The sequence below is a fragment of the Pollicipes pollicipes genome, unplaced genomic scaffold (genome assembly GCF_011947565.3).
Source record: "Pollicipes pollicipes isolate AB1234 unplaced genomic scaffold, Ppol_2.1 Scaffold_2555;HRSCAF=2994_pilon_pilon_pilon, whole genome shotgun sequence".
Lineage (NCBI taxonomy): Eukaryota > Metazoa > Arthropoda > Thecostraca > Pollicipedomorpha > Pollicipedidae > Pollicipes > Pollicipes pollicipes.
In genome coordinates this window covers 26,617,220-26,643,488 of record NW_023596136.1, presented here as the reverse complement: position 1 = coordinate 26,643,488, position 26,269 = coordinate 26,617,220, and the positions used below count along the sequence as shown (strand labels likewise).

Below are 26,269 nucleotides of genomic sequence, written 5' to 3'. Positions count from 1 at the left end.
GGAGCCGCTGAGGCGTCGGACAAAGTTCAATGCCAGTTTCATTAAATTCCTGGAGCAGGTGATCATTTCAGAAGGCTTGTAGAGGCTTCCTGCTCCCGCCTCATAAGACGTTTCACCGAGGCTAATCACATTCATTCGTGTCATGGTGGCCAATTGCCGGCTCGGCCAAGGCTGAAATAGGCGGACACCAACTTCTGAAGCGGTCGAGCACCGCCCACGCGTCTGTAAACTTTGCCTCACGTCTTCATGTAATTTTGTACCATGACTAAAACATGATTCGCTGTAATCAGCAACATACAATGAGATTCATTTTAAGGAGTGAAACCAGACTGCAAGAGGCGGGAACCAACGGAAATGCTACATCTGAAATTTGAGAACGTCTGCTTGAATGCCGTTTATGGAAAAGCTCGTGTTGAGACATTGATGCAGTCCTTTTCCCGGCCATTTTGTGTGTCTGGGTAAAGCTATGTGCATCATTCGTCGCTAGATCAACACGTATGCTGCATTTAGATGCGCTGATTGACTATGATTTGACAAGACTTTACTTTACTTTTCATTAGTTGCACTAAACTAATTGCAGCCAGTCATTAAAGGGAGTGGCCCCCCTTTGGGACATGTTTCAAAAACAGACTCTAGTGAAATCTCAGAACCACTTACGTCTAATAATAAACACTTGGTAGTGACACGGCAGCATCACCAAGATATGATAAGGAAATTTAGTTTCATTATTTTTAAATTCTAATTATTTTGTCAACGTTCTGTCCAAGCCCTACACTTCTTTCTTTCTGTATGGCCCCAGAGTACGCGACAGCTAACGACAACAAAATCTGCTCAGAGCCGTTGTCAGCAGCTGAAGACTAGAGGCACCACTTTCGGGCCGTTTTAACTCGCACTTTGCGTACCTGCGGTCTTAAAAGTGACACCTCTACTGGTATGCATCACATCAATGCAACTAAACGCCTGTGATTGACGCAGCGAGCGGCGTACGCCGTTTACTGAGAGGCGCATGGGTTGAAGTTTGAAGCTTTGCGTCGCTTTAGACCTTGGGTTTCTTCGCAGCGACCCGGACGACAAAAATGATATGCCGTTACGTCACTCATGACGTATTGTCCCACACATTTTCCGCCGTTTGGGGTTCGCAACCACCCGAACGACAAAGATTTACGTGACGTTACATAGAATCTTTGACGGACGCGCAGAAACTTTCTCCGCAACTCGATTGCAGTGAGGCAAAAATGGTGCAGCATATACAATGATATCGAGGCCAATTTGCTTGCCCAGGACCGCCAACGAGTGACAGAAAGGTGTTGTATGCGTTACAAAGAGCGTTAGTTGTAGTTTCCGTTCTTAGAAGCACTCACGATACCTGCAAACAACAATATTTTGCCTCTGAACGTGCAGTTGTTGCCACGACAGTTACGAACATGCAAATAGAGAACGAGTCGTGCTGCGAACACGTCCGTCAAAAATTATACGCGCCGTCACGTCGAGAAAAACATTTTTGGTGCAGTGCGAACACACCCCATGTGATGCATCTGTTTTCCGAAGCCAAAGTGTGTTTCGAAAAGAGTCGCTTTGTGGAAGCCATAGGGGATAAATCAAATAATTGTACGAAATTTCGTTGAATTCAAGTGATATTGTCTCACATTTGTGTGCCTTTTTTCTGAAATAGAGTGTTTAATGCTTTCGTAACATTTTTAGCACCATCATTTTTACCAATTATAGTGTGTTGCAAACCTTACAGGACACACGCGTTGAACAAACAAAGCAAATGACTACTTTTGCTTTCAGAGTGACAAGTCGGGAGCGCAAGCAGGTTTCTGCTGTCGGTACAGCTACTTCAAATCAAAACTCTAAGCTGTTCAGAGGAATTTCGAGAAAAATGGTATTGCTTACTGAATCGGACGTGTCTTATCTAACCAGTGAGAAGTACAAACAGGTGGCATATTTAGTTCAAACTAAGCTGACTAGTTAGCCCGGACTTAACCCACACGTAACGGGGATCCTGGAAAGACAGCCAACACTTCGTGCTAAGCGCTAAATTACCCGTCATCAGCTCGCTCAAAAGCCCCAATTCTTGTATATCGCATTCAAAGTTAGATATATGGCAACTTTATCATTCATTTAGGGAAGGGTATGATTTTCCAGATGCGTTTCCATATTAATCCGTTGTATCCGTATGCTCTTTCACTCATCACAAGCTCAAGCGCCTGGTACAAAGTGCTAGTTAATGTTAATCCACACCCTCTCCATCCCCTCCTTAGTAACGGACTGTACGTGCAACGTTGTTTAGTGAGCCACCGTCGTTAGCAATCAATACCCGGCTCGTCGGAGTGTCTTGTCGAATCTGCCTCCCACGGATGACCCACCAAATGGCTCTGACTTGCATGGCGTATGTTTCCCACCTAATTACGAACCAACGTCAGAACAGTTTGCAGCTTGAATGTTTCGACGCATTCCGGTAGCTATGCTCGCCAGATGTTAAGGATTTGTGTAACTACCGGTCACAGCTTCATGCTGTTTTCGGCGGCCGATAGCGTAATGAAACAGTGCTGTGCTGTGTCAAGACGCTTGCATGCAAGCCGTTTGATTCTGCTTGCCCTTCCTACATTGTTTTAATATGACCGAAAAGAAGAATCGAACGTGCCACACTCCAAGTAAAGCAAAAGCGATAAGGTGCTTGGATGACAAGAATCATCTTGCGGGGCCGAATATTCGCTTGGCTGACTCCTCGCTCAGTGCTTATATAACAACTTTGTCGAAAACCCCTTGAATTAGTGAACACGGCCGGAGGATCAGTCGAAATGGTGAACACGGCCGGAGGATCAGTCGAAATGGTGCAGCCTGATGGGAAACAAATATATCCCCTTGATACATTTGTTCTTAGTAATGCAAGTTCAGCACAACATTTTCAGAATGCGCGGGCGCTTTTGTATTATCGGGTAGCGATAATTAGAGACGAAAGAGTTGAAGGCCGTTCAGGTCACCACTCGAAAATATATGTCGGTCGGCAACCATAATCTGAAATGGTTAGCACCCAAGACGATAACGCAGGGACTTTTAGCTAGCTATAACCTGGCTAACTGTCACAATATTCATTGTAAAATAATAAGCTCGGATTTAGTTAAGGCAGTGTGTGCCTCTTCTTATACATTTGACATAATTGTGACTTTTGGTCAGTTAGGACCATACTTGGTTTACTTGACCATTAGTCAGTGATGGGCTTAATAGCACCAGTGATATTATCAGCATGCAAGCTAGTTCCTGGTTACAGTCCATAACAAAGGAAAAGCAATTATTGACGTCATTGCCGCTGATTATCAAAAAGACGAATTTTTGTTTCAGACCAGCCCACACTTCAGATATATTATAGAATTGACATGCAATTAAAAGCGGCAAGATATAACCCAGCTCGTCAGCACCGATGGTAAAACTGAAGCTCACTTTTGTAATCTAGGGTGTGTATCTTGACTGGTAGGCATAGCGTTCAGAGACCAAGTTCAGCTACAAAGTTCCTTAACGAGGAGACAGATTGTTCAGTTAATCAATAATGATTAACTGATAAACATTCCACACTTGTGCTGTCGCCTCTTTACCCAACCGTCGAGAAATTTAGGAAAGACTTAGAATTTCTGACCAAGAGCATTTTCCCGAGCACATTCTCTTTTCATCGGCTTTCCCGAGGCCCACACAAGCGCCTGAAATCACTGACGCTTGCAATGCCCATGGTATGTTCCGTGAACATTGCTGTGGGCGACATACCGCACCATCTTCCGTACTTGGACGATTCCGTCTCGTGTCGAAGGCCAAGGTCGCACTGACGGCTTCGCTTGAAGAGGCCCTCCTTCCTGAGAATAGGCCGGAAGCGCAGCGCGCCCAGAAACCCCAGCCACCAGCCAGCAAAAGCTCCGTCACGCTGGCAGTCAGCGGCTTCCGCTCGTCGGGCGTCCGCCGGCGAGTGTGGCGAGAGGCTTTGCTGGCTTCGCCCGGCGATAATTCAAAAAACTTTCGGCCGTTTGGTCTGATTTGTTCTCTTTCAAGTTATGTTCTCGTGTTAGATACGCGGACAGCCTGCCACTGGCTTATCTCATGTTTGATGTTTTTTAAAGACAAACGAGGAGACGGATAGATTTTGCGCGCCGTGTCCATTGGGAATATCAAATCGCTCGGTTAAGACTTCACACGCGCCCGGGTGGTCGGTTGAATGCCCTTCGCTCGGGAAGGGGTGGGGCGGTCAATTTGAGCCCCCTGAGATCTCAAAAGGAAGATAGAGACACTAAATTTGCATGATGGATTGAGCTGTATGTGAACTCACTTGTGTCAACATCTGAGGCTCCTAAATCATGACCTTCGGGGTCAAATAAGGTCAAGCAAGGGCAAGTTCCAGATTGGTGTCTCAAGCGCCCCAGACCTTCTCATGCAGCCGCTGTGAAGCTAGATACTTGTTCTAAGCAAAAGGTCGATGTGTTCAGTTAAAGTCATTGACCTTGTTGGACAGTTATGAGGCCAAGATAGACGAATGCTTACGAGATTGCTCCTATTTTGTTTTTCAAATAAGCGTCAGGGATTACGCTAGGTGGTAAGTTCCTAAAATAAAATGCTGGCCTGGGTTATTTCAGGTCAGTGACCTTATCTGACCATGAAAGTTCATGGAACGTGCCTGTTTCGCCTCCTGTGATTAATCAACTCGAAAGGAGCACCAGAAACTACCCCCTAAACCGAGCTCTCGAGTCAAAAAGCAGCTTAGGTTGACCTTACTCTGACCTTTATACCTCGCCCCTGGCCAATGCAATTTGTTGTAGTTTTGAATAAGATTGGCTCATTGTCTAAGAAGCCGTCTCAGACATGCATGGCTTCGTCTCACACTCCATTTTTGCATCAGATTGGAAGATTCCCTAGAAATGCCCTTGCGCACTGGAACGCAAAGCCATTGGTTTACATATTTTATTGCTTTTTAATTATCAATAACAGGCATCGGCAATTAGAGCAGATCGATTTTGCATCATTTGATTAACAGTAATGCTTTATTAGACACCAGAAGGGCAAAATTGCCAAGATACGGCGTAAATGATAGAGACTAGCAATTACGGGACATCTTTTTCACAGATTACAGCCGTACCATTACAGGACAGCAAAAACACATTAAGAGAACAAAGAGATCATTAAGACTTCAGCCAATCTGCGTAATGTGCGAGAGGCCGTTGTCGTCATGTTTGTCCCCTCCCTCCCCCTCCGTGGAGTATCAGTCCACCCCAAAATTTGCTAAAAACACAAGAACTGCCCAAACCAGAAACCACCCCATACCTCAGGTTTTTGGGATATCCATGTCCCACCCCAACAATTCGATATCTTTTAAGGCGTCTTGCTGCTGACCCAGCGCCGTGCCCTGTGCGTGCTGACGCCGCGCGGCCGGCGGCAGGGGGTGGAGCCGGCGCGCGCCTCGCTGCTGGTGTCCGTGCTGGGCGCCTCCAACACGCTGGGCCGCCTGCTGATCGGCCTGCTCAGCGACATGCGCCACGTGAACGTGCTGCTGCTGAGCGACGTCTGCCTGCTGGGCTCGGGTCTGGTGGCGCTGCTCGTGCCGCTGTGCGACACCTACCGCGCCTACGCCACGGCCGCCGCCATCTTCGGCCTCTTCGCCTGTCAGTGTCACCGGCAGGGGAGGAAGGATGGTGGGGCACGGATTGTGAGAGGAAGCTAGCAGGCGAAGGGAGAATAGATAGACGCGGTGCGCTTTTGTATGACTGCCAGATGCGGGTGTGGTACATGATTCATGTCTAGTTAGTTATGAATCGGGCACTTCAAATATATTTTCCTGCAAAACGAACTCATTTTTGTAGGAACACTTCAATTTTATCTTGCATTCCATTGTTGCTACTACCAAAGCGACTCATGTTAATTCATGCAGAAACTCAAAGGATTAGACTGCGACTTCAAGGCAACGTCATGCCTGTCCGAGCCGTAAGCGGTATGGTGCGTATGGTAACGTACCCATGCCGAGAATATCTGATTGTATCAGTTCAGTCAGCGTCCCATGTCAGAACTCTACAGTGAACTCTACAACAGGCCGTCCCATCTGTGACGATATCACTGTTCGGTGAGCTGTCAGCATTGGGTTCGGCTGCCAGTGCCAGTGTCGGCTTTCAGTGGCAGAGCCAGTTTTCAGTAACGGTGACAGTGACACTGGCCGTGACACCTGTCTGTGTCAGTTATCCCGTCAGCTGTCAGCACCAGCTGCCACTGTTTCGCGGTCAGCCCGTGACGGTGGTGTTCCGGCCTGTCGGCAGCGGCCAGCAGCACGCTGTCGTCGCTCGTGCTGCTCGAGATGGTCGGCCTGGATCGGCTCACCAACGCCTTCGGTCTGACCCTGCTGTTCCGGGGCGTGGCCGCCGTCTTGGGTGCGCCGCTGGCAGGTCAGGCGGTCCGGGGTCATCCGCCACGGGCAAGGGCTGACCTGGCCTCGTGGGAAGCAGCGATAGCATCGCAATGGTCAATGGGCTTGAGGGAGGAGGCTGTTCCGGGCCCATAGATCACGACGCGGATGATGCTGTGCTGGTAGAATTGTCTGCAGGCTTGGGTGGGTGCTGGGAATTGCTTGTGAGATGACAGAAGTCTGGGGTGTGTTCATTTGACAAGCGACTTAAATATAAAAGTAACATCACGTTGCGTCCAGGACGCCGCGAACTGAGAATACAATGTGTTGGAAGTGTCGGCTACTGATGACATTCTGTTTTCGCATTATCTCCGTACTGTGCTAGCAAATTCGCTATGGTTCTGGTATATCGAGGTTCTGAGGAGCTGTGATTTGGTAAAACCTAATATTTTGCTTTAATGCAGGTTACAGATCTGCAAATACCATGTTAATTTCGAAGATAATGGGTATGAGCAGAAATGTTTTGCCTTGATCAGGGAGCTAAGTGTTGCTAGAAATTGCAACTATCTGTTAGAAACTGCGATCCTATCCTTGCCCTCGACGGCAACATGCATACGGAACTTCGCTCTTCGGACTGCTTATTTAGGTAGTAGGGCCCCTATACGCTGCGCTGTGTAGTGAAGAGGGCGTTTGCTGCTAACTGGAGCACAGCCTCGCTTCACTTACCTGCTCAGATATTAGGTCTCTAATACTTCGCGTAACTTGATACAGAGATGCACCATGCTAACTGCGCCTCCCGTTCGTAGGCTTTGTCGCTGAGAAGACCGGCAGCTATGACGAGCCGTTCCAGATGACGGGGCTCCTGTTGATAGCGTCTTCTCTATTGGGGTTTGCAGCCGCTGGCTGGGGAAAGTGGCCCTGTGCGACGCACAGTATCGATAGCGCGCCACATACCGACCGAACTGCATCGATAAACTCCGGCAACGCATAGCGGCGGCTGTATCGGTACACACGCCGGCAGAGACATCTAGCGATGGCATGTGACGGCTGGCGGTGACTACCGGCAACATGTGCACTCAATGGTGGAAGCCGTTTGCGACGTTGTGTGGCATAGGGTGCGATTATCTCGTGCACTTCCCTCTGGTCGCACTGCAGCAATTGCCGGCCGTTGTGCAGCTTTAATCAGGTCGGCATTTGATGCGTTGAGCGTTAAGCATTGCTGCCTTGTCATGGAAATTGGTCTTGGTTTCGTAAATACACTACTTGGCACGCGCGCATTGAGTCCATACCGCCGCGGTGAGAACTTATGCTGGTGTTTTAATGCACCAATCCGCTCTCACGAATCAATCCATACTGTCTCGATGAAAATCTATGTTGGTGTTTTTAATGCGCCAATCGGCACGAATTCATATGGCCTTCGAAAAAGATGGCGTGACAACTGCCTCCTACCATTTGCTTGTTACCGCACTGAAGTCGGAAGGGGTTCATTATGAAACATACATCAAGCTTCTCGAACCAGATCTATCGGGAAATGTGTTCCGATTCTTGCCGCTTGCCGACTTTTATCTGTTGTTACATTCGACATGTACATTTCATGGTTGGTCTCAAGTGGAACCCGCGGCGGAGCATCATTATTGACAAGTACGTTCAAATCACAGACGGCGTACACACACGCCAGCCAATATTTGGCCGGGCATGGAGGCACGGCTGGATGTATGGCGAGCAGCAGCGCCATACATTCGTTTGCTGAAGGCTGAGAAAATCCAATTGCTTATTTGCATGCTTACTGTTTGACTAGCCAGTACACCCGCACCGGATGGTGGTAATAAACGGGCCGATGTGAGTAAAAAAGACAGAGGCGGGAGGATACCGAAAATGTCGAAGTGTAATTGATACAATAAACAGTAGCTAGTAAATGGTCATCGTAAAAAGGTCATCTTTCCAATCTGTACGCGCTGGCAGAGTGGCGTGGCATCGTAGCTCCACCATTTCTATCATTCCATATTTCACATTCCACTCTTTTTATCCCCCACCTCGCTAGCGGCGGGCAGCCTGGCCTCACGGTGGCTTCTCCTATCCCACACAGTCGGCAGGATATTGACAAACACGGAGGAAAATATCCAATGGTATGTATTTTGTGGCCACATGTGCTGATAAGAACGCTCTTCAATATTTCACGTGCTTCGGTACTTCGAGAGGAACACACATATTTCGCCGCTTTTTTCATATGGTTAGCGTATACAAGGGCGACATGGCTGGCCGGTGATTAAGGGACGGAGGGTGTTTGTTATAAGCCCATTCTTGCATGCGATAAGCGTATTGCCAAGATGACAAGACAAATGGGAGGCGGGCGTCCATCTTGCAGGCATCCCATTCCAGTGCATTGTCCAGCCGGCATTCCATCTAAGTGTTCCACAATTTGCGACTAAATTTCGCCGAGTATCTTTGATGCAGGTTGCACTATGCACTGGCCAGGCTAAAGGTGCATTGAAGATGTTGGCGAAATGTGCATTCAAATTGCGGAATACAGCCGTAAAATCAGATCTTGGCCTAAAAACTCTAAATGAGCTCGAGGATGTGCGAGCACGCGTGCGACACAATAATAGAAAATAGTATGGGATGTTTTTCCTACGCTACTGTACGTTACCATTTCACTTGTAAGCATTTCCATTGTTTTAACGAGTTACGACAATACCTGCTTCCATTTGTGTCTCAGAACATAAAAGACGCATCAGACATCAAGCTATAACTCAAAGCGACGACAGCCAACAAAAGTACGGATAACTTCGCTCATCTTCGCGAACACCCACACAAGCCGAAGACAAGCGCCATACACCACCCGCGCCATCACCGCCCCGCGCGCCGCTCGCGCCAGCTGCCCCCGCTGCGTGAGCACGTTCCTCCACCGAGTCAATACTCGATGTAGTAGTCCTTCCTGATGTGTTTGCCGCGCCGGGCGCAGGCGAGCTGCGACCAGCGGCGGCCGTCGCACCGCCGAGATGCCAGGCCGGCCTCGGCGCGCGTCAGCTCGTACGTGCTCGCGATGAACTGCGGCAGCGGTCGCGGGGGGGGGGGGGGTGGGGAGCGGTCAAGCGGACGGTCAGGCGAGCCGCCCTGGCGCGTCGCACCAGTTGCGGGAGGGGGAGGCGGGGGGCTACGCTATGTATGTTGTGTATCGAGTGCGGCAGAGGGCCGACGGATGGTGACGGGACCAATGGTAGGCGAGTCCGACATGTGTGGCAGGCAAATGCAGAGATGAAATGAACACCAGCAGCGGGTCGGCATGGAACATCTGAGCATCAAGCTCATCCCTTTTCGTCAATATTGGACTAAATAAGTTGCCATTTCCTCGACCTTTTCCTTCGCATGTAAAACTAGTGCTTCAATAAAAAAATATCAAGCGTCGCAACTGTTCATCTGTTTTGAACGTAGTGAATTGCTACCGATGCGTCAGGAGAGAGAACAGGTCACACAGAACTGATGCAAACACTGCTTTTCAATACACAGACTATCAAAACATCCCTTCACATAAGAATTATCAGTGTTGCACAATACGCTGTGTATCCAGTGCCTCAGATTACGTAGAACTGTTCCTCCTTTCGGTGAGACATGCATGTAAGAACATGCGTGATAATTACACTGATGCATATATCACTGATAATTACACATAACTGTATCACTGTGACTCACACAATGTACATCACATCACATACAAATGCACAACACAGGCAATGAACATAACTGGACTAAAATGTCGTTATTCCATGATGGGCCAGGAGACACTGTTGGCTAAGACTGTAGTAAAACTTCATTCCTCGGAGTAAAACCAGGAAAATGGAAGTATAGCTCCGTTGATATTTCGGCAACATGCCTTTATCGAAGCGAATGGCAGAAGTTTCAGCTCTTTTTAAAGCGAGCCACAGTATTTACAGGACGCCAACATTCAGGGGATTGATACCCTTTCGATTTCTTAGCGTCTCGTTGGTGTACATTGTATTTGAAACGGATAGGGCGCATGTACTTCCCCAACATAAGCTATGTCCCCCGCTTGTGTTTCACACAGTTAACACTTAATCTGGTAAGCCATTTTTTTGGTGCAAACATAGACTTAAAATGACAAACATCGACAAATATAGACCTTGAAACATAGACTTGCATAAATGACATCTATTGCCACCCGGTCACGCAGGTCTCGAGGCACTTAGGCTTGATATATATATATATATATATATATATATATATATATATATATATATATATATATATATATATTGTGGAACCTTTGCTTCTTTTAGGTCTCAAGTTCATCTACAGATCACAGGACCACCCAGACAGGAGGATAAGCAAATTTATTCTCATAAATAGTCGGCGACCAAACGTTGACACGCGCTCGTGTGGGGGTCAAATTGACCCACCAAGGGCTTTCCAAAATGCTTTCCGAACGGCGCGGCGCATCCGCGCCAAATTTTGCAGAGCTGTATAAAATTAAATCACAAATGGTTTGGTGTTAAAAATTTAGATGTACCATGCAAGGGTTCTGACCTACGGCAGGTCAAAGTCAGGCGATAGATTCTACGAAGTCAATGCCTAGGAAATCACTCAATCTGATGCAACAACGGAGTGCTAGACGACACCATACATCTCTAAGATACTTTCTCAGGCAACTCAACAATGGAATGAACACATTTCACCGACCTAAGTTCAGTTTTGAATGCCAGACCAAGCTCCAAGCCAGTCTGTTTTATTACTGTAGGGCCCACTGTATGGGGTCGTTTCTGGTGCTCATTTCTCATTAAGTGATAGCAGGACCGCATTATGTATCTTAGATGCACTTCCTAAAGGTCATAATAAGTCACTGACCTAAAATTACCGAGGTCAACATTGTGTTTTTTTTTGAACATGCTGCCTAGCGTAATCTTTGTCGCTTTTTCAAATACAAAACTCAAAGCAACCCTGTGTGATTTTGGTTACAATGACCTTCTTAAGTTCAAACAAGGTCACTGACCTTAAATGATCATGTGACCTTGTTCTCGGACGGATATCTAGGTTCTGGGGGCACTGTTCTGGGGGCACCTCAAACTTTGACCTGAGTGAGATAGGGTACAGGAAACACACCCCGTAAATTTGGGCACCTCTAGTCCTCTTAGTTCTTGAGACTCCTCACCCGACGGAAGGGCATCCAACTGGCCACCCGGGCGCGTGTTACCGAACAGGGCTCATCGCGGCCGATTATGCGAACGTGATATGTGCCTTGGTGTGTAATGTGTGCCAGGTTATAATGGTTTACATGCGTAAATGATACCTTATGCGTGATGCGCGATGCCTGTTTAATCGAAGTCGTTTGCGTGTGCACGTATTTTTCGCGCATTCTAATCCTCAGTTAGGTATGCACCGAATCTTAGTAAAGGCTGGTAAGTGCTCCTTATTCAATCCCTTGAATGTTGATGTCCCGTAAAAAATGTGGCTCTCTGTTTAAAAAAAGAAGAATCGCGTAGGATCATCGGCAAGCAATTTTAAATTCACTTCTGCCATTCGTTTTGATAAAGGCATGTTGCCGAAATATCGCGCATCTAAATCTCCATTCTCCTGATTTTTCTCAGAGGAATAAGACTATTACTGCTGTCTTATCTATGCGCATAATTTTCCGCTCAAATGCACGTAACATTTCAAGAAACTGTTGGCATTTAACTGTAAACGTTGGATCCTTCTAAGTAGCGCTTCGGCTATTTTCCAGTTTGTATGATCGTTCAATTTATAAATCATTGTGAGATGTGAGGGAATGGAAATGAATCGTGGTAGTCTATGTTTTTCTAAAGCACGATTCCTCATTGACGTGGCAGCGTCTCTTTTGTCAAGAAACAAAGAACAGAAAGAAACTTAGGTAGGAAGAGGACTAGCGCCTTTCAGTATGCTTGAATGGTGACTGTTTCCAGTCAGATGCTACAAAAAAGATTACATAGCTCTGATGTCATGCTTAATCAACACCATGCATAACTGCATTGCAAGTTTTTGTATGGCATATGTTTACCTGAAAATGAACAGTATTTTTCGCGGATTGGGCGTCGTCGCTCTTCCATTTCATTTTCTGAATGATTTGAAATATCTTTCCCTCGTTTAAAGGCAGCTTGAGGCCGCAGTGTTTTCCATACCCAAACAGACACGCGTATCATCCAGCAACGTAGTGAGATCGCTTCCAATGCTCATCAGCATCCGATACTACCCCCTTGACACATCCCTCTCCGTAAAGTAACGCGTTTGACATTACGCTACGTGTATCCAATAAGATGCCGCCCAGGAAAATAGTTTGTCGAAAACAGCTAAAACTATGCCGGTCTCGTTTCTTGCTCGCGGCCAGTGACGTCAGTGCGGCTACCCCAGGCATCCGATGCATATATTTGTCGTTGGCGCTGATTGCTTACAGACCAGTGGAAGCACGGCACGCGAATCCGCCCAAAGAATATCATTCCGCAAGTTGGGTCTGTGTGGGAAGCTCTCCATCTCTCAGGCAGGAGGCAGCTGGTGAGGGTTGATACTGACCGTGAAAAGGTTTTCCCAGGCGGTCTGCGCCTGGTCGTCCCATCTCCCCGCCGCCTGCAGCGTCGACGCGATGACAGAAATGAACTGGCGACCCAGGATCTGGCGAAGGTCACGGCACCGCCAGTGGGTCAGGGGTCGCAGGGTCACAGGTGGGCAGGTCCGATGCCACCAAAAGCGCGGTGAGGTGGACCGACGCCGGGGCTCACGCGAGGATAAGACGGGCGCGTGGAATGCCAGCACAACTATGTATGGACATGTTTGGATGATTTGCGAGGAATGCGTCCACGATGAGATTGAAGCCGCGCCCCCAACCTTTATGAAAGCGGAGTGTAAGCTGGAAGTAATTGTATGATTACTGCCAAAGTCTGGGAAATCAAATCGGCAACGAAATCAACAGAAATGCCGTGGTTTTGTATTAACGTAAGAATTCCAGTATATTTGGAAATAAGCTCAATGCTAAAATCACACTCGGCTTCCAGATGCAGCTTCCTATGTGCTGTATATCATGAAGACATCCAGCCTTTGGCAGCGAGCACGGCACGTAGCAATCAAGTGCAAGGACGCGCACGTTAAAAGAGATGTCTTGTCTCTCCAGCCCATGTGTACCAGGACCATGAAATCATACATGTCATACCGGTTTCATTAGCAAAGTCTCAGAAGCGACACCCTTCCAAAGCTGCTTATCGTTGAGAAAAGATTGTCATACATCACAACGGGCGCACAAGTGAACTTAACGTTGCTGATGCTTTACAAGAGAGCGGGGCAGTCATTACATTTAAACATTATCATATGTTTGAAAAGAGAGTGAAGACGACTCAGCCAGATGAGAAATCATGGGTGGGACACGAGCCGACGGCCCAGACGAAACCTACCTTCATTTCCCGTGGAAGCGCCTGGTAAAGCATGTGTCTGCAGCACATCTCCTGTATCATGACGGTGTACGTTTCTTCCGAGTCCAGCCGGACGATGATCTTGTTTATGAAGCCCATAACTCTGCAACGGAACGCCATTTTTGTACGGTAATGCCACGCGGATGGCGACACTGGCACTAAATTTTCGTTTGGCCTCATCATGCGCTTTCCTGGTGCTGAAATGCCGTTAATAGCGGCCTGAAGTTAGGCGTACGGCAGTCTAGACTTCCTTTATTGTCAGCCATTTCGAGAGCGTCGATTGATGTTTACGAACCGTGACGGGCATTGATGGGAAGGGTAGTTACTCGCTCATGATATTTATGGGGCGCAACGGACTTTGCTGCTAGGCACTAGTCCAAAAAGACAACATTCTGCACATTGCCCTGCTGACTGGACAATCATATTGATTGATGTGTGCGTGGGTTGGGAGTGTATGGGTTTGTTTTACCACCACAACAGTGTTTGTTGGTGTCCCTAAAAATCTGCGGAGACACGTGGGGAGAAGACGAAAAAGAGATGTGCGATGTTACTTATAGGGCACTCTACTGTGCGGCAATGCAGTCATTGCATAGGCCTGGCTTTTATTTCGACTGTGGAAAGTGCTGCAAAGATGAAATGACACCTTTTCAAAAATGATCACTCATGTGATGATGCGTATTTTGGGGCCATATGCGGCACATAGTGTTCTATGTTGGGACCTAAATCATTGGCTTTCTAAATTTCAACGCATAGAGCTCATTTTTCCCCTCGAAAGTATGAAACGTTATATACTTGGCTGCATACGTAGACGAGGCTTTGCATACAATGGACTATACACCATAAATAAGTCACCCTCCGATTAAACAATGTATATTTCTGGAAAAGGCTATGAAACTAAGCATTTCTAGGCGGGAAGCCACCTGAAATGGGGGCTCCGAGTGCAGCCGCCTGCCAGACGCCGGCCCGCAGCACAGACCAGCCGTGCGGTGCAGTATAGTAACGGGGTGTTTACCTGCAAGACTCCACCCAGATGGCAATCTCAAGATCTTACCGAGACGCGTGCTGTCTGAGCTCCTTGGACGTTCTCAGCTCCTCCGCAGACTTGCCTCGGAAAGATTGAAAGGATTGTTTCAGCTCCGGGTGGTTCTCGAACAAGCTAGAAAGAATAAAGGGCACATGGCATCACCGATACCATGTACAGAGCACACAGAGATTGATTTGAATCAAGCTGTGATGCTTAAACAGATGTCGCGAAGTACGTCGGCAAAGTCATTTCTCAAAAATGAACATGACGTGAAACCTATTACCATAAAAAAACACGAAAGCCATCAAACGGATGATTCGCAAGCACAGAGCTTCTGTACAACTAGCTGAGGATAACCTTGACTCAGTGTGTAATGAAATACTTTTTCCCAGCCGATGTATTTATGTTCTGTTCGATCGAGTATCATCCCAAACAGACAACTCTGAAAATGAAGATACACGATACAGCAATACGCGCTGTACATATATCCCTTGAAGCCTCACATGTGTTTCTCTCACCACGCACTTGAACTTGGGTTAAGCGTGCTGCGTTCCTTTTGGTGGTGGTCAGCATTTCATTACTTATTGCGGTGTGCTGACGTTTTAATTCAAGTTCGTCCATCAATTTATCGTATATAGCTCCCACGGATTCCCAGCGATTCCTGCAGCGATTCCATCAGAGACGGACTGGGAGGCCGGCAGCAGCGGGTATGGATAACACTATTTACCGACCGCACACACGTCTCGTCTAAAGCGGCCTTCTCGACCGTTGACGCGAACACGTTTGATGCTACTGCAGGGAGGGGGGGGGGGGGGGCATGCTGTTCGTCCGCGATTGTGGGTACTGCGTTCCCGGCGGAGCCGAGCGGCCGGGCAGGCTCGCCCCAGCGGCGCTGGACAGCTGGGTGGAGGACGACTGAGGTGACGCCAGGTTGGTGCGTGGGGGTTTGGGGATAGTTGGACGGAGGATGATGAGGTGGCGCCAGAGTGATGCGTGGGGGTCTGGGGATATTTGGGTGGAGGATGATGAGGTGACGCCAGAGTGGTGCGTGGGGGTATGGGGATAGTTGGGTGGAGGATGATGAGGTGACGCCAGAGTGGTGTGTGTGCGTGTGCGCGTGCGCGCGCGCGTGCGTGCGTGTGTGCGTGCGTGCGTACGTGCGTACGTGCGTACGTGCGTGCGTGCGTGCGTGCGTGCGTGCGTGCGTGCGTGCGTGTGTGCGAAATGGCCGGTGACCGGCGACAGAAGGAATGACCGGTTTGAGGCGCATGCTTTTTTGAAATGTAAAATACCATTAAATACTCAGTCGTGTCTGAAAGTTTCACTGTACTCCGCGAACAAGGAGCGAACCTGACTTTTCCGTCCCGTCGTCAAACTCTTGCCGACGCGACTTTATCTCCCCAGGCATGGACCAGAGCGACTCTCTGACACCTGTGCTTCACACGAGTTGCCAATGCGCGCCAAGAGCCGGCAGTCGGAGCCGATGGCGCCTCGTTGCCGGTGGACGGCGGCGGCCTGACGCACCAGAAGCGTCAGACGCCCAACCAGCAGCCCGTGCGCGCAGCTCCCAGGAGCTCCCCGGCAGGACCGGCGACGGGAGACCCGAACGGAACCTCGGCCAACTGCGAGTACATCTCAGCTAGCCGTTCGAGTCCAGCAGCCTGCCGTCCTCCAGGCCACCGGGTACTTCCATAGCTGTTCACAGCCCGCACGCTTCCTCCAGCAGTGGATTACAAGTCGTCAACCGCAGGGAGGCAAAACTGTTGGAGAAGCTCCCAGTGCTCCCCTCGCTAGTGCTTCCTTTTTTGATAGCGGTTCTCTCTTCTAGATGATGCACCGGCTCAGTCGCCCACCTGACCTTCATTTTGGGAGGAAAGCAGTCTTCATCACAACCATTTTTGGCGAAATTGCGATAGCAACGCGCGCTAGAGCAGCAAAGCTCATTCATTGTTAGCAGGGTAATATCTTCTGTCAGCTTCAGCCATCATAAATCCGGTGTCATTTCCGTTCAAACTGGTGCAGTGTCTCTCATTCCTGCAGGTCTACAGTTACTTCTAAGTCAGCTAACGAGACAGCGTCATCTGATCTTTGCAGCTTGCATATGGAAGTGGGCAGCACTTGCGCAGCTAACACATTCGTACTGTGAATAAACGTTGTTCTGACACAACAGGTCAGCCCCCATTTCAAACTCCGAGTCGACGCACCTGGGCATGCTACGGCTTATAGTTCTGGTAATAATGACCGAAGAATTGTGGAAAACAAGGTAATCGCGAAATATAAATGTACCAAAATCTAAAAGTACAAATATTTGGGGTGCATATTGGTTATAATGATAGAGGTTTACGCCGATGTAGATTTATAAGCTAGGTTTCATTGTCGGCCATGCAGTTCGTGTTCATTCTCGGAAGATAATAATTTGGTCGATTACTTGCGTGCACATGAGTCTGACAGCTTTGATTATTTCAGTGAGTTGGAGCCAGTACACACGCCTACAACACGAAATAAGTTGCACGTTTTCATCTGCCGCCATTGCAGGGTTCTGACACCATGCTGTAAAACGCTCCAAAACAGCCGAATCCATAGTTTGCGCACACCAAAGCGTTTGAACACATCAACGTAAAATTTGCTAATGTGGATGACAGTTTTTCCTCCGTCAAGATCTTCCAGCCTTCAGCCACTGTGGTGTCGGGTAATGAGGACCTGCAGGGGATCTGAGCTCGGCCTCAGCCTGCGTCTTTGTCTTTTTCGCTTATGAGCGAACCAATGTGTGGTACATTCAGCGAAGCGTTCTTTACAGGGTTCCACCGCTAGGGGAGGGAGGGAAAGGGGAGCCAGAATTACAGCGGCGAATGAATCTAAAAAAGCATCTTTGTTTTTGGGTTGCCTTGTATGTCAAGCTTATGATGCATCGGCAGTTCACGAGACGCAACTTGTGCTTAAAAACAAACTTCAGTGATGACTGCTAGGCCACAGATCGCTTGCAATTTAAATGAACAGGAAATGATCTGTGATTATCATGCATTTTTGTTGATAAACGATAACAAAGAAAACATCGATAATACTCATCGATATTCACAGCTCTACATGCAGCCAGACCTTTTTTCTACATCTATATAGAGAGATCCTATAACACCCTTTTCCGCGTTGCTGAGTTTTCCTCCCAAGGGCCACTGCTACAGAAGTTCTATAACCGGTGAAACACCCTGCATTTTGTTCGGCTGCGTTGTCTTATAATTTTAGGCAGATGGAACGCTACATTTTATATCTATATGATTCGTTAACAGGAACGTTTTGAGATTGCTCGGTGGACCGATTCCATGCACCATTCAACCGGAAAAAATCTGGAATCGACGTTTCACTGCGTTAAAGGGAGTGTTCCAAATTTCTACGGGTTTGTAACTGAAATGATCATCGTGAAGATCATTTGGTGCAGTTCAGAGCCCCGCCCTTCTTAAAACCTGAGCCCCTCTGTTCACGAGCCACACACCCGCAAAGATGTGCAGACTTCTTCTGGGAGACTATATCAAGGTCACCCATGCATCCGTAATGCCATAACAAACGTGATTCAAATCTTGCCATTCCATTGGCCATGCGACGGTCAAGGCCAAGACAAATGTAATTGTAAAGTCGTTTATATCTGGCGTTCGTAAGCACGATTTTAGATATAACTACCGCCAATTGGTTCCCAATCAATGTGGGGCGAGGTACAATGATCTAATCAAACAATGACGAATTGAGGATCATATTTAATAAAAAAGAGAACTTATGTTGTCTACAGCAACCTTTTCCAATTAAAAGTATACCAATAGATATAAGTGAGCTCATTTCATCAAGTCTGATGATTGCTTTATTATCTTCAAATACGAAATGTTCCCTACATACTGGTAACAGTCTTGCCGTCGATCAAATCTCCTATGCCTGAACCACCCCACCTCATACAAAAGCATTGTTTTGTACTACATCAGGTATTCTGTACTATTCTCCACATAGGCATATAATCACGAAACACCAATATGCATTGAAACACGATTGCTTTCAGTATGAGACCCCCGACGCACACGTTTTACACGCATACTTTTTTACTACATTACTTAACAATTTTGCTACATTGTTTACGCATGAGACCGATTCCGAGAGGAGCTCCGTCAAGAATGCAGGGCTGATCACTCACGCGAAATCCGTGGATAGCAGCGACGCATCGCGTATAATTTCATCTGCTTGCATTTGCTGTTAAGGAGTCGCGAGTAAATACTTCAGAAAGCACAATTATGTATTGATCCCAGCTAACAACCATACCACTGGACACCTCAAATGGAACATGAGTAAAACGCTGATGGAAGTCTGTAGAAAGGCCTGAACGCTTCAAAAAGGGCAACACGATAAATTGGGAAATTACCTCGGCGGCGATTACTGCAATGCACCAGTTTAGATCGTCGAACCGAAGAGTGCGTCTACGCTAGGATGAGCTTCAGCAGGACAAACCAACGCGCCCACTACAGCGCAGGTCAGGACACTGAATGTCCAGCAGCACAACAAATACAGCATCTGCAGTAAAGACAAATATGATGCAGTTGCCACCAAAATTCCACACACACAGTGAGAGATATGCCTCTAACCGATAAGTGACCACCAGCGGTCTCTGGTCGGACAGGCGGCCCAAAGTCGAGGTCCGACCGCCCGGAGTCCACCTCCGACAGGCCGCGCCCAGGGCCGTCCCGCCTCGTCTCGCCGGCCCATCACGCTGCGGGGTCTGGCTCCGGAGAGGCGTCGCTCGGTGTGGCGTGATCCGAGGCGCTGCCGGCGGCCGGCTTCGGCGACGTCAGCCCGCTGGTGACCGGCGTGACGCCGCTGCGGCGGTGCTGGTGACGACTCCTCTTGCCCTCAGGCGTCGCCCTGTGACCGCCGGCCTTCGGGGCGTCGGGGTCCAGGTGCCAGGGCAGGCCTGCGCCGCTGCTGTGCCGCCCGGTCGCTGACGCCGCGCCTTCTATGTGCGACGGCACCCGCAGCACGGGCGGGATCGGAGGTGTTGGCGCCTCCGGACTGGCGGTCGAGGTGCTTTCGTCGTCCTTGTGGCCGCCGCACTTCTTTATGCCCAGCTTGACGGCCGCCCAGACGCCGAAGGCGATCAGCCAGTCGTAAATGGCGATGGCGGAGAGGCCGAGCAGGAAGCTGATGGATGCGCTCAGTTCGGCCACCATGTTCAGGAAGGTGTAGTCGAACTGTTCCGTGACGGACTCCACTTCTGGGGAGATGGTCAGGCTTATGCCGTAGTTGCTGCCGATTGATTTGCTTCCAAGCGACAGGAGAGTAACCTGAGAAGCGATTAAGGTGAGGCACCGAAATGCAGTCACTGGCTCCGAAGTCCATGATACTACATCGATTCAAATTTGTACGTTGCATCTCATGATATGACATTATGTCAGAAAAAATGTCGGACAACACGCTGCAGAACAGATATCTGTGACAATCAGTCGAGCTGCAGTTACGGGGAAATGGGAGACGCAGTCTTTCTAGCGACTGGTAATGGCCTCCAGGCAAAAGCTTCACCTTATCCCATTCCTCCTGACTACGCCACTAATAACACGTGAAAATCCCGGTGCCCATGGCTTGACCGCCATTACTACAACTGCCTCGGGTATTTTACAGCGTAATTCAGCCCATGAGATAGTATGGAGAATGATTTTTCGCTGCAGCAAGATATAATGATTTCAAGCGATGGCTAATCTGTCCATGCCGATGTACTAATAACAAATAAGTGGTACGAGTTTTTTTTCCACGAAATCATCGTCTCGCAGCAGCTTGGATCACGTACAGACATTGCAACATCCCCACGGCACGAATTCACTAAATGTCGACATCCGTGCGGCATTAATGGTCCTGGCGCCAGGTTTTTTTTTTGTATTACAAAATACTCTCCGTTACCTAGCATGCTTACCTTGAACGCAGAACACCGATCTGGGCAACTCTTGAGGCAATCTATGACGGGTCGGGTCAAGTTGGCTTCGTTTGAGTGAAAATATTTATCCTGAATAGCAAGCGTCTGCAAGAAGCTTTCAGCATCCGTGCAGACAGCAAGGTTCTGGAGCCTTTCATCCATCCAAGGCTTTTGTACCATGTCTTGCATCCATGGTAGAATACACTCCACCGTTTCTAAGAGCTTTCGTGCTATACACCACTGCCGGCAGTTGGTTTGCGAATAGCCCTTATGATCTCTACAATGTTTATGTTCACTTCGTTTTCTGTGATAACTGAAGCCTTTTACCAGAAGACGTTCGAATGTGTTTGAGTGTATGCTAAATTTGCTAAACTTTTGAATAATTGGTATTTCTGTGAAAACGTCAGTTGCATCATAAACAAAAAGATCGGCTGCCTTGAAGAGGACGATACGCTTGGCATTTGGATCGCTCCGTGCCAGCTTCGAAGGCACAGTGTTCTTAACTCTCACACTGACCTCCATCTGTCGCTTGGACATGCTTTCATTGACAGTGATGTTTAAACAACCTGCGTAAAAGGGACTCAGGGAGTAGTGCCCCAAAAGAGCATAGTCTGCCTTGTTTAATCCCCGTTTCTTCTTGGTTGTCAATACGGTATAGCTGTTGTCATCTTCATCTGCCCATGCCGATGAGCCTTTCACCTTGGATGTCAGGCGTAGCTTGTTGACCTTAAACTCCTGGAAAGCCTTTCGAAAGCTGTTGTTTTGGTACGTCCACAGCTCACTTGCTGGGAGTTTGTCCCAGGGATGCACTTTTTGGAAATATGTTGTATAGCTCTTAGGCTGCAGTGTGACATCCAGCCACGTCTTTTCACTCCATGATGTCGGCTTTTTTAGGCTGTCAATGTACGATTTCAAATCCTTTTTTAAGTGCACTTTATAAAATTCGTCCAACGCCGATGGCGTGAAGAAAGGTCTCAGGCAGATGGCTAACTTGAACCATGGTTCATCTTGAAAGATTGACTGTTTGCTCTCAAGGATGTGACGTGACTTCAGTTTAACTAAACTAGAAGAGAGTGCAAAGGAAAAGGCTGTTAAGGCCAGGGCAACTACCAACAGCTGTGTGACATACGCTATCTTTGTGCAAGTCGGGAGGGATATCTTACCATGCCGTGAGATGTGTTCGTCCTCGTCCAACATATCTTCCTGGCTTTCCCATTCTGTCAGATCATCTGGCCTCTTTACTCTAACCTCAAATTCGTTTGAACTGCTGTTTGAAGGATTGGTGATGTCTTCAGACATTTTTTTATCTGTCACCTTCTTTTCACCGTTAAGTGTTTCACTGACGTCTTCGGACATCTTTCAACATTTAAGCCTTTCGCTAGGAACCAACGCACCGGTAAAACTGTCGACCAGAAGGGTAACAGGGTTCTAAAAATAAAAAAGTAGTTAACGCATGTAAATTAATATACACGCTCAGATCTTTATGCATGCACCTATGCCCATGTATACACCGTCTGCGGCTAATCTGACGATATCCATGCTGCCCTGTGACCTTACTCTGTGTCTTAAACCGCACGATGACGTCTTTCATCCCTCTCGTCCCATTGATCCCAATGAGCTTAATCCACCTCGTCATCGCACGTGCCTCTCTTGATCATGAAACTTCGCTTATAACTTGCCATCAAACGGCAGAAAGCCTGTATTGTAGGCTACACGCCTGGACAGTAGTCCTAGCCAAGTTACTAAAATGTTGACCCAGCAATATTGACCGCCGCAGACATTTTGACGAAACTATGTTCTATAAAATAAGGGAATTCGTCATAAACAGTATTGCCTGGCCCTCTGAGTCGTCGAGATAAGACCTTAAAACTAAACCAGCATTCAAGATGGCGACGGTCTCCATCTTGAATTCTGAGAAATGCTCAAAGTTATGCAATTGTCAAACAAGCTAATTTGGCTCCCTTATCTACATTAAGCTGGGTACTTAGAACATTTCCGCCAAAAGTTCGCGGCAGTTGACGTTGTAAGGTCTTATATAAGAAGCATACGAATGGCAACCCGACCACACGTACCCAATCAGGTGAAAAACGCATTCTATAGCACATGCATCGTATATGTAGCACATGTTCATATGATTATGATGTAGAACACACTCTCTTCTGTGAGGGGGTAGCCTTACAATGAGCGACATATATCGGTCAATGGAGGTTGGTTTTCGTTATTCATGATCATCTCTGACCTTTGAATCCCGATTTGACCTTAAATTTGACCCCATGCGTGTAAAACAATGCCAGACATGAAATCAATACCAGATAAAATCCCTCTAAAACCGTCTCGCACGACTTTCCAGCTGATCGAGAAGAAACAACTTTGAAACTGGACCAGCATTCAAAATGGCCGCGGCTGCCATCTTGAATTTTGAGAAATATTTTAAGCTGCACAAGTACCACCCGAGCTTTGTATCCCCTAGCTACAGAGCACATATTTCCGTCAAAAAGGCTCGCGGTATTCGACAAGGCAGGGTCTCATAGAGGAAACACGAGGTTGGCAACTCGACTATTCAGCCAGTCTAGCCCCAAATGTATCCTCACATGACATCAGATTACATGTGGACTTTCTGATTTCGGTGATCATTCAAACCAGCAGATTCGGAACCATCCCCGATATCAAATCAAAGCTGGAACGTCCGTGCAAGAGGACTAAGAGGGATTCAGACTATACTTATGTTCTTTGCGCCTCGCCTTACAGCATTGGGATTCCAACCATTCACAGCTGGAGGAGTGTAGTCAATGGCGGAGAGAGCCTTTGAGTCATGCCCCCTCCCCCCGCCCCCCCCCGCACTGGAGGTGGAGTGGGCCTCAGCACTTTTGGGAGCTTAAAACGTCCGTAGGGCTCCTAAAACATGAATGAAGGACCAAATCTACGAAAATAAGATCCCAAGCTTAAAATGGCCGTCCCAGTATGGGCAAATCCTGCGACCACAGGCGTCTTCTTCTAAAATCGGTTGGAGGACTCAGTCGATTAAGTTGACCCGGCCTCCCCCAAATCCGGATTTCACCACAGATTTCGGACGCTTTGATTTGCGCCCCATGTGAACTTTTAGTTTTGTTGAGGCTCAGTCGATTCCAAAAATGATAATGCTGATGAATGTCTTCACAATGGCAGCCAAGGCGAAGCTGCTTTTTGGTAATCATCTCAGAATATGGTAAGAATTCAAAGGGGGAAAATCTTAGTGAATCAACCGGTTACTGTAGACAACAACGGATGTCATTTTGTCCATCAGTGGTGGCCCAAGACGCAAAAGAACAGTCTTTTGCAGAATGGAATGACCTGACTCGTACAGAGAAGTTATAGTGAAATCGTGTACACTGCCAGGATGCACCCATGTACAAATGAATCTGAACTGCGCAACCTTCTCAACCTACATGTAGATAACAAGGAGACAGAAGTTAAGCACTGACAACTGGACGGTTACCACTGTGACCGGTTGAAAAGGTAGCGCAACCAGCGTTTGACACTTGTTGGAAGTTGAAAAAGCAAGAAAGGCCTTGATCTCTTGGTGTTTCGGCGTAATGGGTTGGGAGCTTTCATGATAAAAATAATCGACCTTCATTTTCGACGCGACGCCAGGAGTTTGTGATGAAACGACGTTACCATTAAGTGTTCGCTATGCTGAGAAGACTCAACTTATTACAAAACGTTTGTGCTTATGGTGCTTATGTGCTTATGGTGCTTATGCGGCTTCTGGTGCTTATGTGCAACTGTGCTTATGGTCTGATTTCTTCATAAAAATCGATCAACAACCACCCCAATATTTCTTCGGCTCTGGAGCACACTGCAAACAAATGGTTGCGACACCATTCTACACCCATTATTTTAGTACAATCAGGCAGGAGATGCACCACCGAACTGCTCTTAAACCGTCTCGTCACGAAATGCTCTGCAACCCGTCCCGACAGTTCAGTTGGATAGACCGCCTGCCTTCTGATTCGGTTGCCAGTTGGATAGACCGCCTGCCTTCTGATTCGGTTGCCAGTGGCGGGGTGGGCTCCAGCCGCTCACGGCGTTCGCTGTTTCTTCTTAACTGGGATGACCCGCGGCCGGTGACTGCGACCGCTTTGCCGGTCGGGTGACGTCACGATCCAGGGCGGGTCGTGGCGTGTACTGCGGCACGGTAGGCCTTCGTCGCAGCATTCTGCAGCTGGTATGAGGTTTTACGACAGAATGGAGGGATCAGGGCGTACGCAACAGACAGCGCTTAGCACGGGCGCTCACCACAGGAACGCATCTGTCAAAAGGATCGGACTAGATTTTGGTGTGTGAATCTTATGATCCCTCTCTCTAGTAGTGTGAACGTAGTATTGCTAGATTTTTTTCCGTGCGAACTGATACGCAGAACACTGGGTGAGGTCTTCCGATTGTGCCCTAAAGTCCCGGCTTTACAATACAGCAGTATTAAGGTTGCATAGAATTCAAAGACAGATTGAACAAACAGGCTGCCTACAAATGAAACCCTCGTATGTACAGGCTGATCCATATAAAAGTAAATATACCCTTTACTCAACAGATGCAAGTGTGTTTACCGCACAATCAAGACTGCGGGGCATTGCTCTGAGGACGGGAACAAAGACTCTGAGGAGCACCGCCTCAGAGCGTCGCACCTCCACCGCTCTGATATCTTACCGGGCGTTCTTGGGGCAAATTCACGGAATTGTTCGGAACGAGGAGTGGCTCCAGCTGGAGGGGTGACAGCGCACACGGCACGGGTTTCACGCGATCGGCTGGTGGATCATTTTCCTGGAGCGCACACCAGCTTAAGGCCGCCAGGGAGTGACTTTGCACTCGTCCGACCTGCCGATACTGGACTTTATGCTGTCAGGTAGTACGAAGGACCACGTCCACGTAGAGAAGCCAGCGAACGTTCAAGACCCCAAGGGCGTCTCAGACTTGAGATGGAACGTATCACCGTCGATAACATCGACAGGAAAGCGACCACAGGCAGTAGATTCATCCGTTGTGCCTCCTGGATCTCGAGGAGTATCTGGAGCATCTCTGCACACACTGTTTAACGGATGTGGAATATCTGACTACCAATGTCGCTGCTCGTGTTTTTCCATTGAATGAATAGTCAAATATCGTCGCAGTCATGCTTGGGCGATTTTGATTGAGAAAAACGTTGGCAAACTTTAATCTGAGGCCAACCTGTGCCTTAAAAAGATACCACCTGTTGCAGTCAATGTTTTTGTCGTGACCCACCTGCGCTATCTCATGAAAAGATATCAACTTTTGCAGACTGAGCTAGCATACGGGGTGTTGCCATGATGAAAATACAAGCCACCAACAGGAAACTACGTGGTACAACTGGAACATAAAATTAATTGGGGTGTGTTTAGGCAACTGGTTTAACGGCAGTCCAATGAAATTTACTGGATTTTAATGGCCCTGTATTCCATCTTTGTTCAATGTGCTTTTGGGGAAGGACCTCAGAGAAGCATTGATTGGGCTTAAGC

The 26,269-nt window shown here is 48.0% G+C and overlaps 1 protein-coding gene across 1 annotated transcript; it reads right to left on the bottom strand.

Annotated features, from left to right (window-relative positions):
- Positions 1–9,283: 9,283 nt before the first annotated feature.
- Positions 9,284–22,316, bottom strand: LOC119099649 (globin). The gene is made up of 6 exons (XM_037222717.1): positions 21,923–22,316; positions 14,852–14,956; positions 13,783–13,903; positions 12,911–13,009; positions 9,377–9,421; positions 9,284–9,340 (listed from the first exon to the last, which is right to left on the bottom strand). Exons 1-6 carry the CDS (start codon positions 21,973–21,975, stop codon positions 9,284–9,286), a joined length of 480 nt encoding a protein of 159 aa, XP_037078612.1. The 5' UTR covers positions 21,976–22,316.
- Between the last annotated feature and the right edge of the window lie 3,953 nt (positions 22,317–26,269).

Coding starts and splice junctions, on each gene's coding strand:
- LOC119099649 (XM_037222717.1), bottom strand. CDS start 21,975: ATGGGAAAGCCAGGAAGATATGTTGGACGAGGACGAACACATCTCACG. Junction 13,904..14,851: donor CTCAGACAGCACGCGTCTCG/GTAAGATCTTGA, acceptor GTTCCGTTGCAG/AGTTATGGGCTTCATAAACA. Junction 13,010..13,782: donor CGCTTCCACGGGAAATGAAG/GTAGGTTTCGTC, acceptor GACCTTCGCCAG/ATCCTGGGTCGCCAGTTCAT.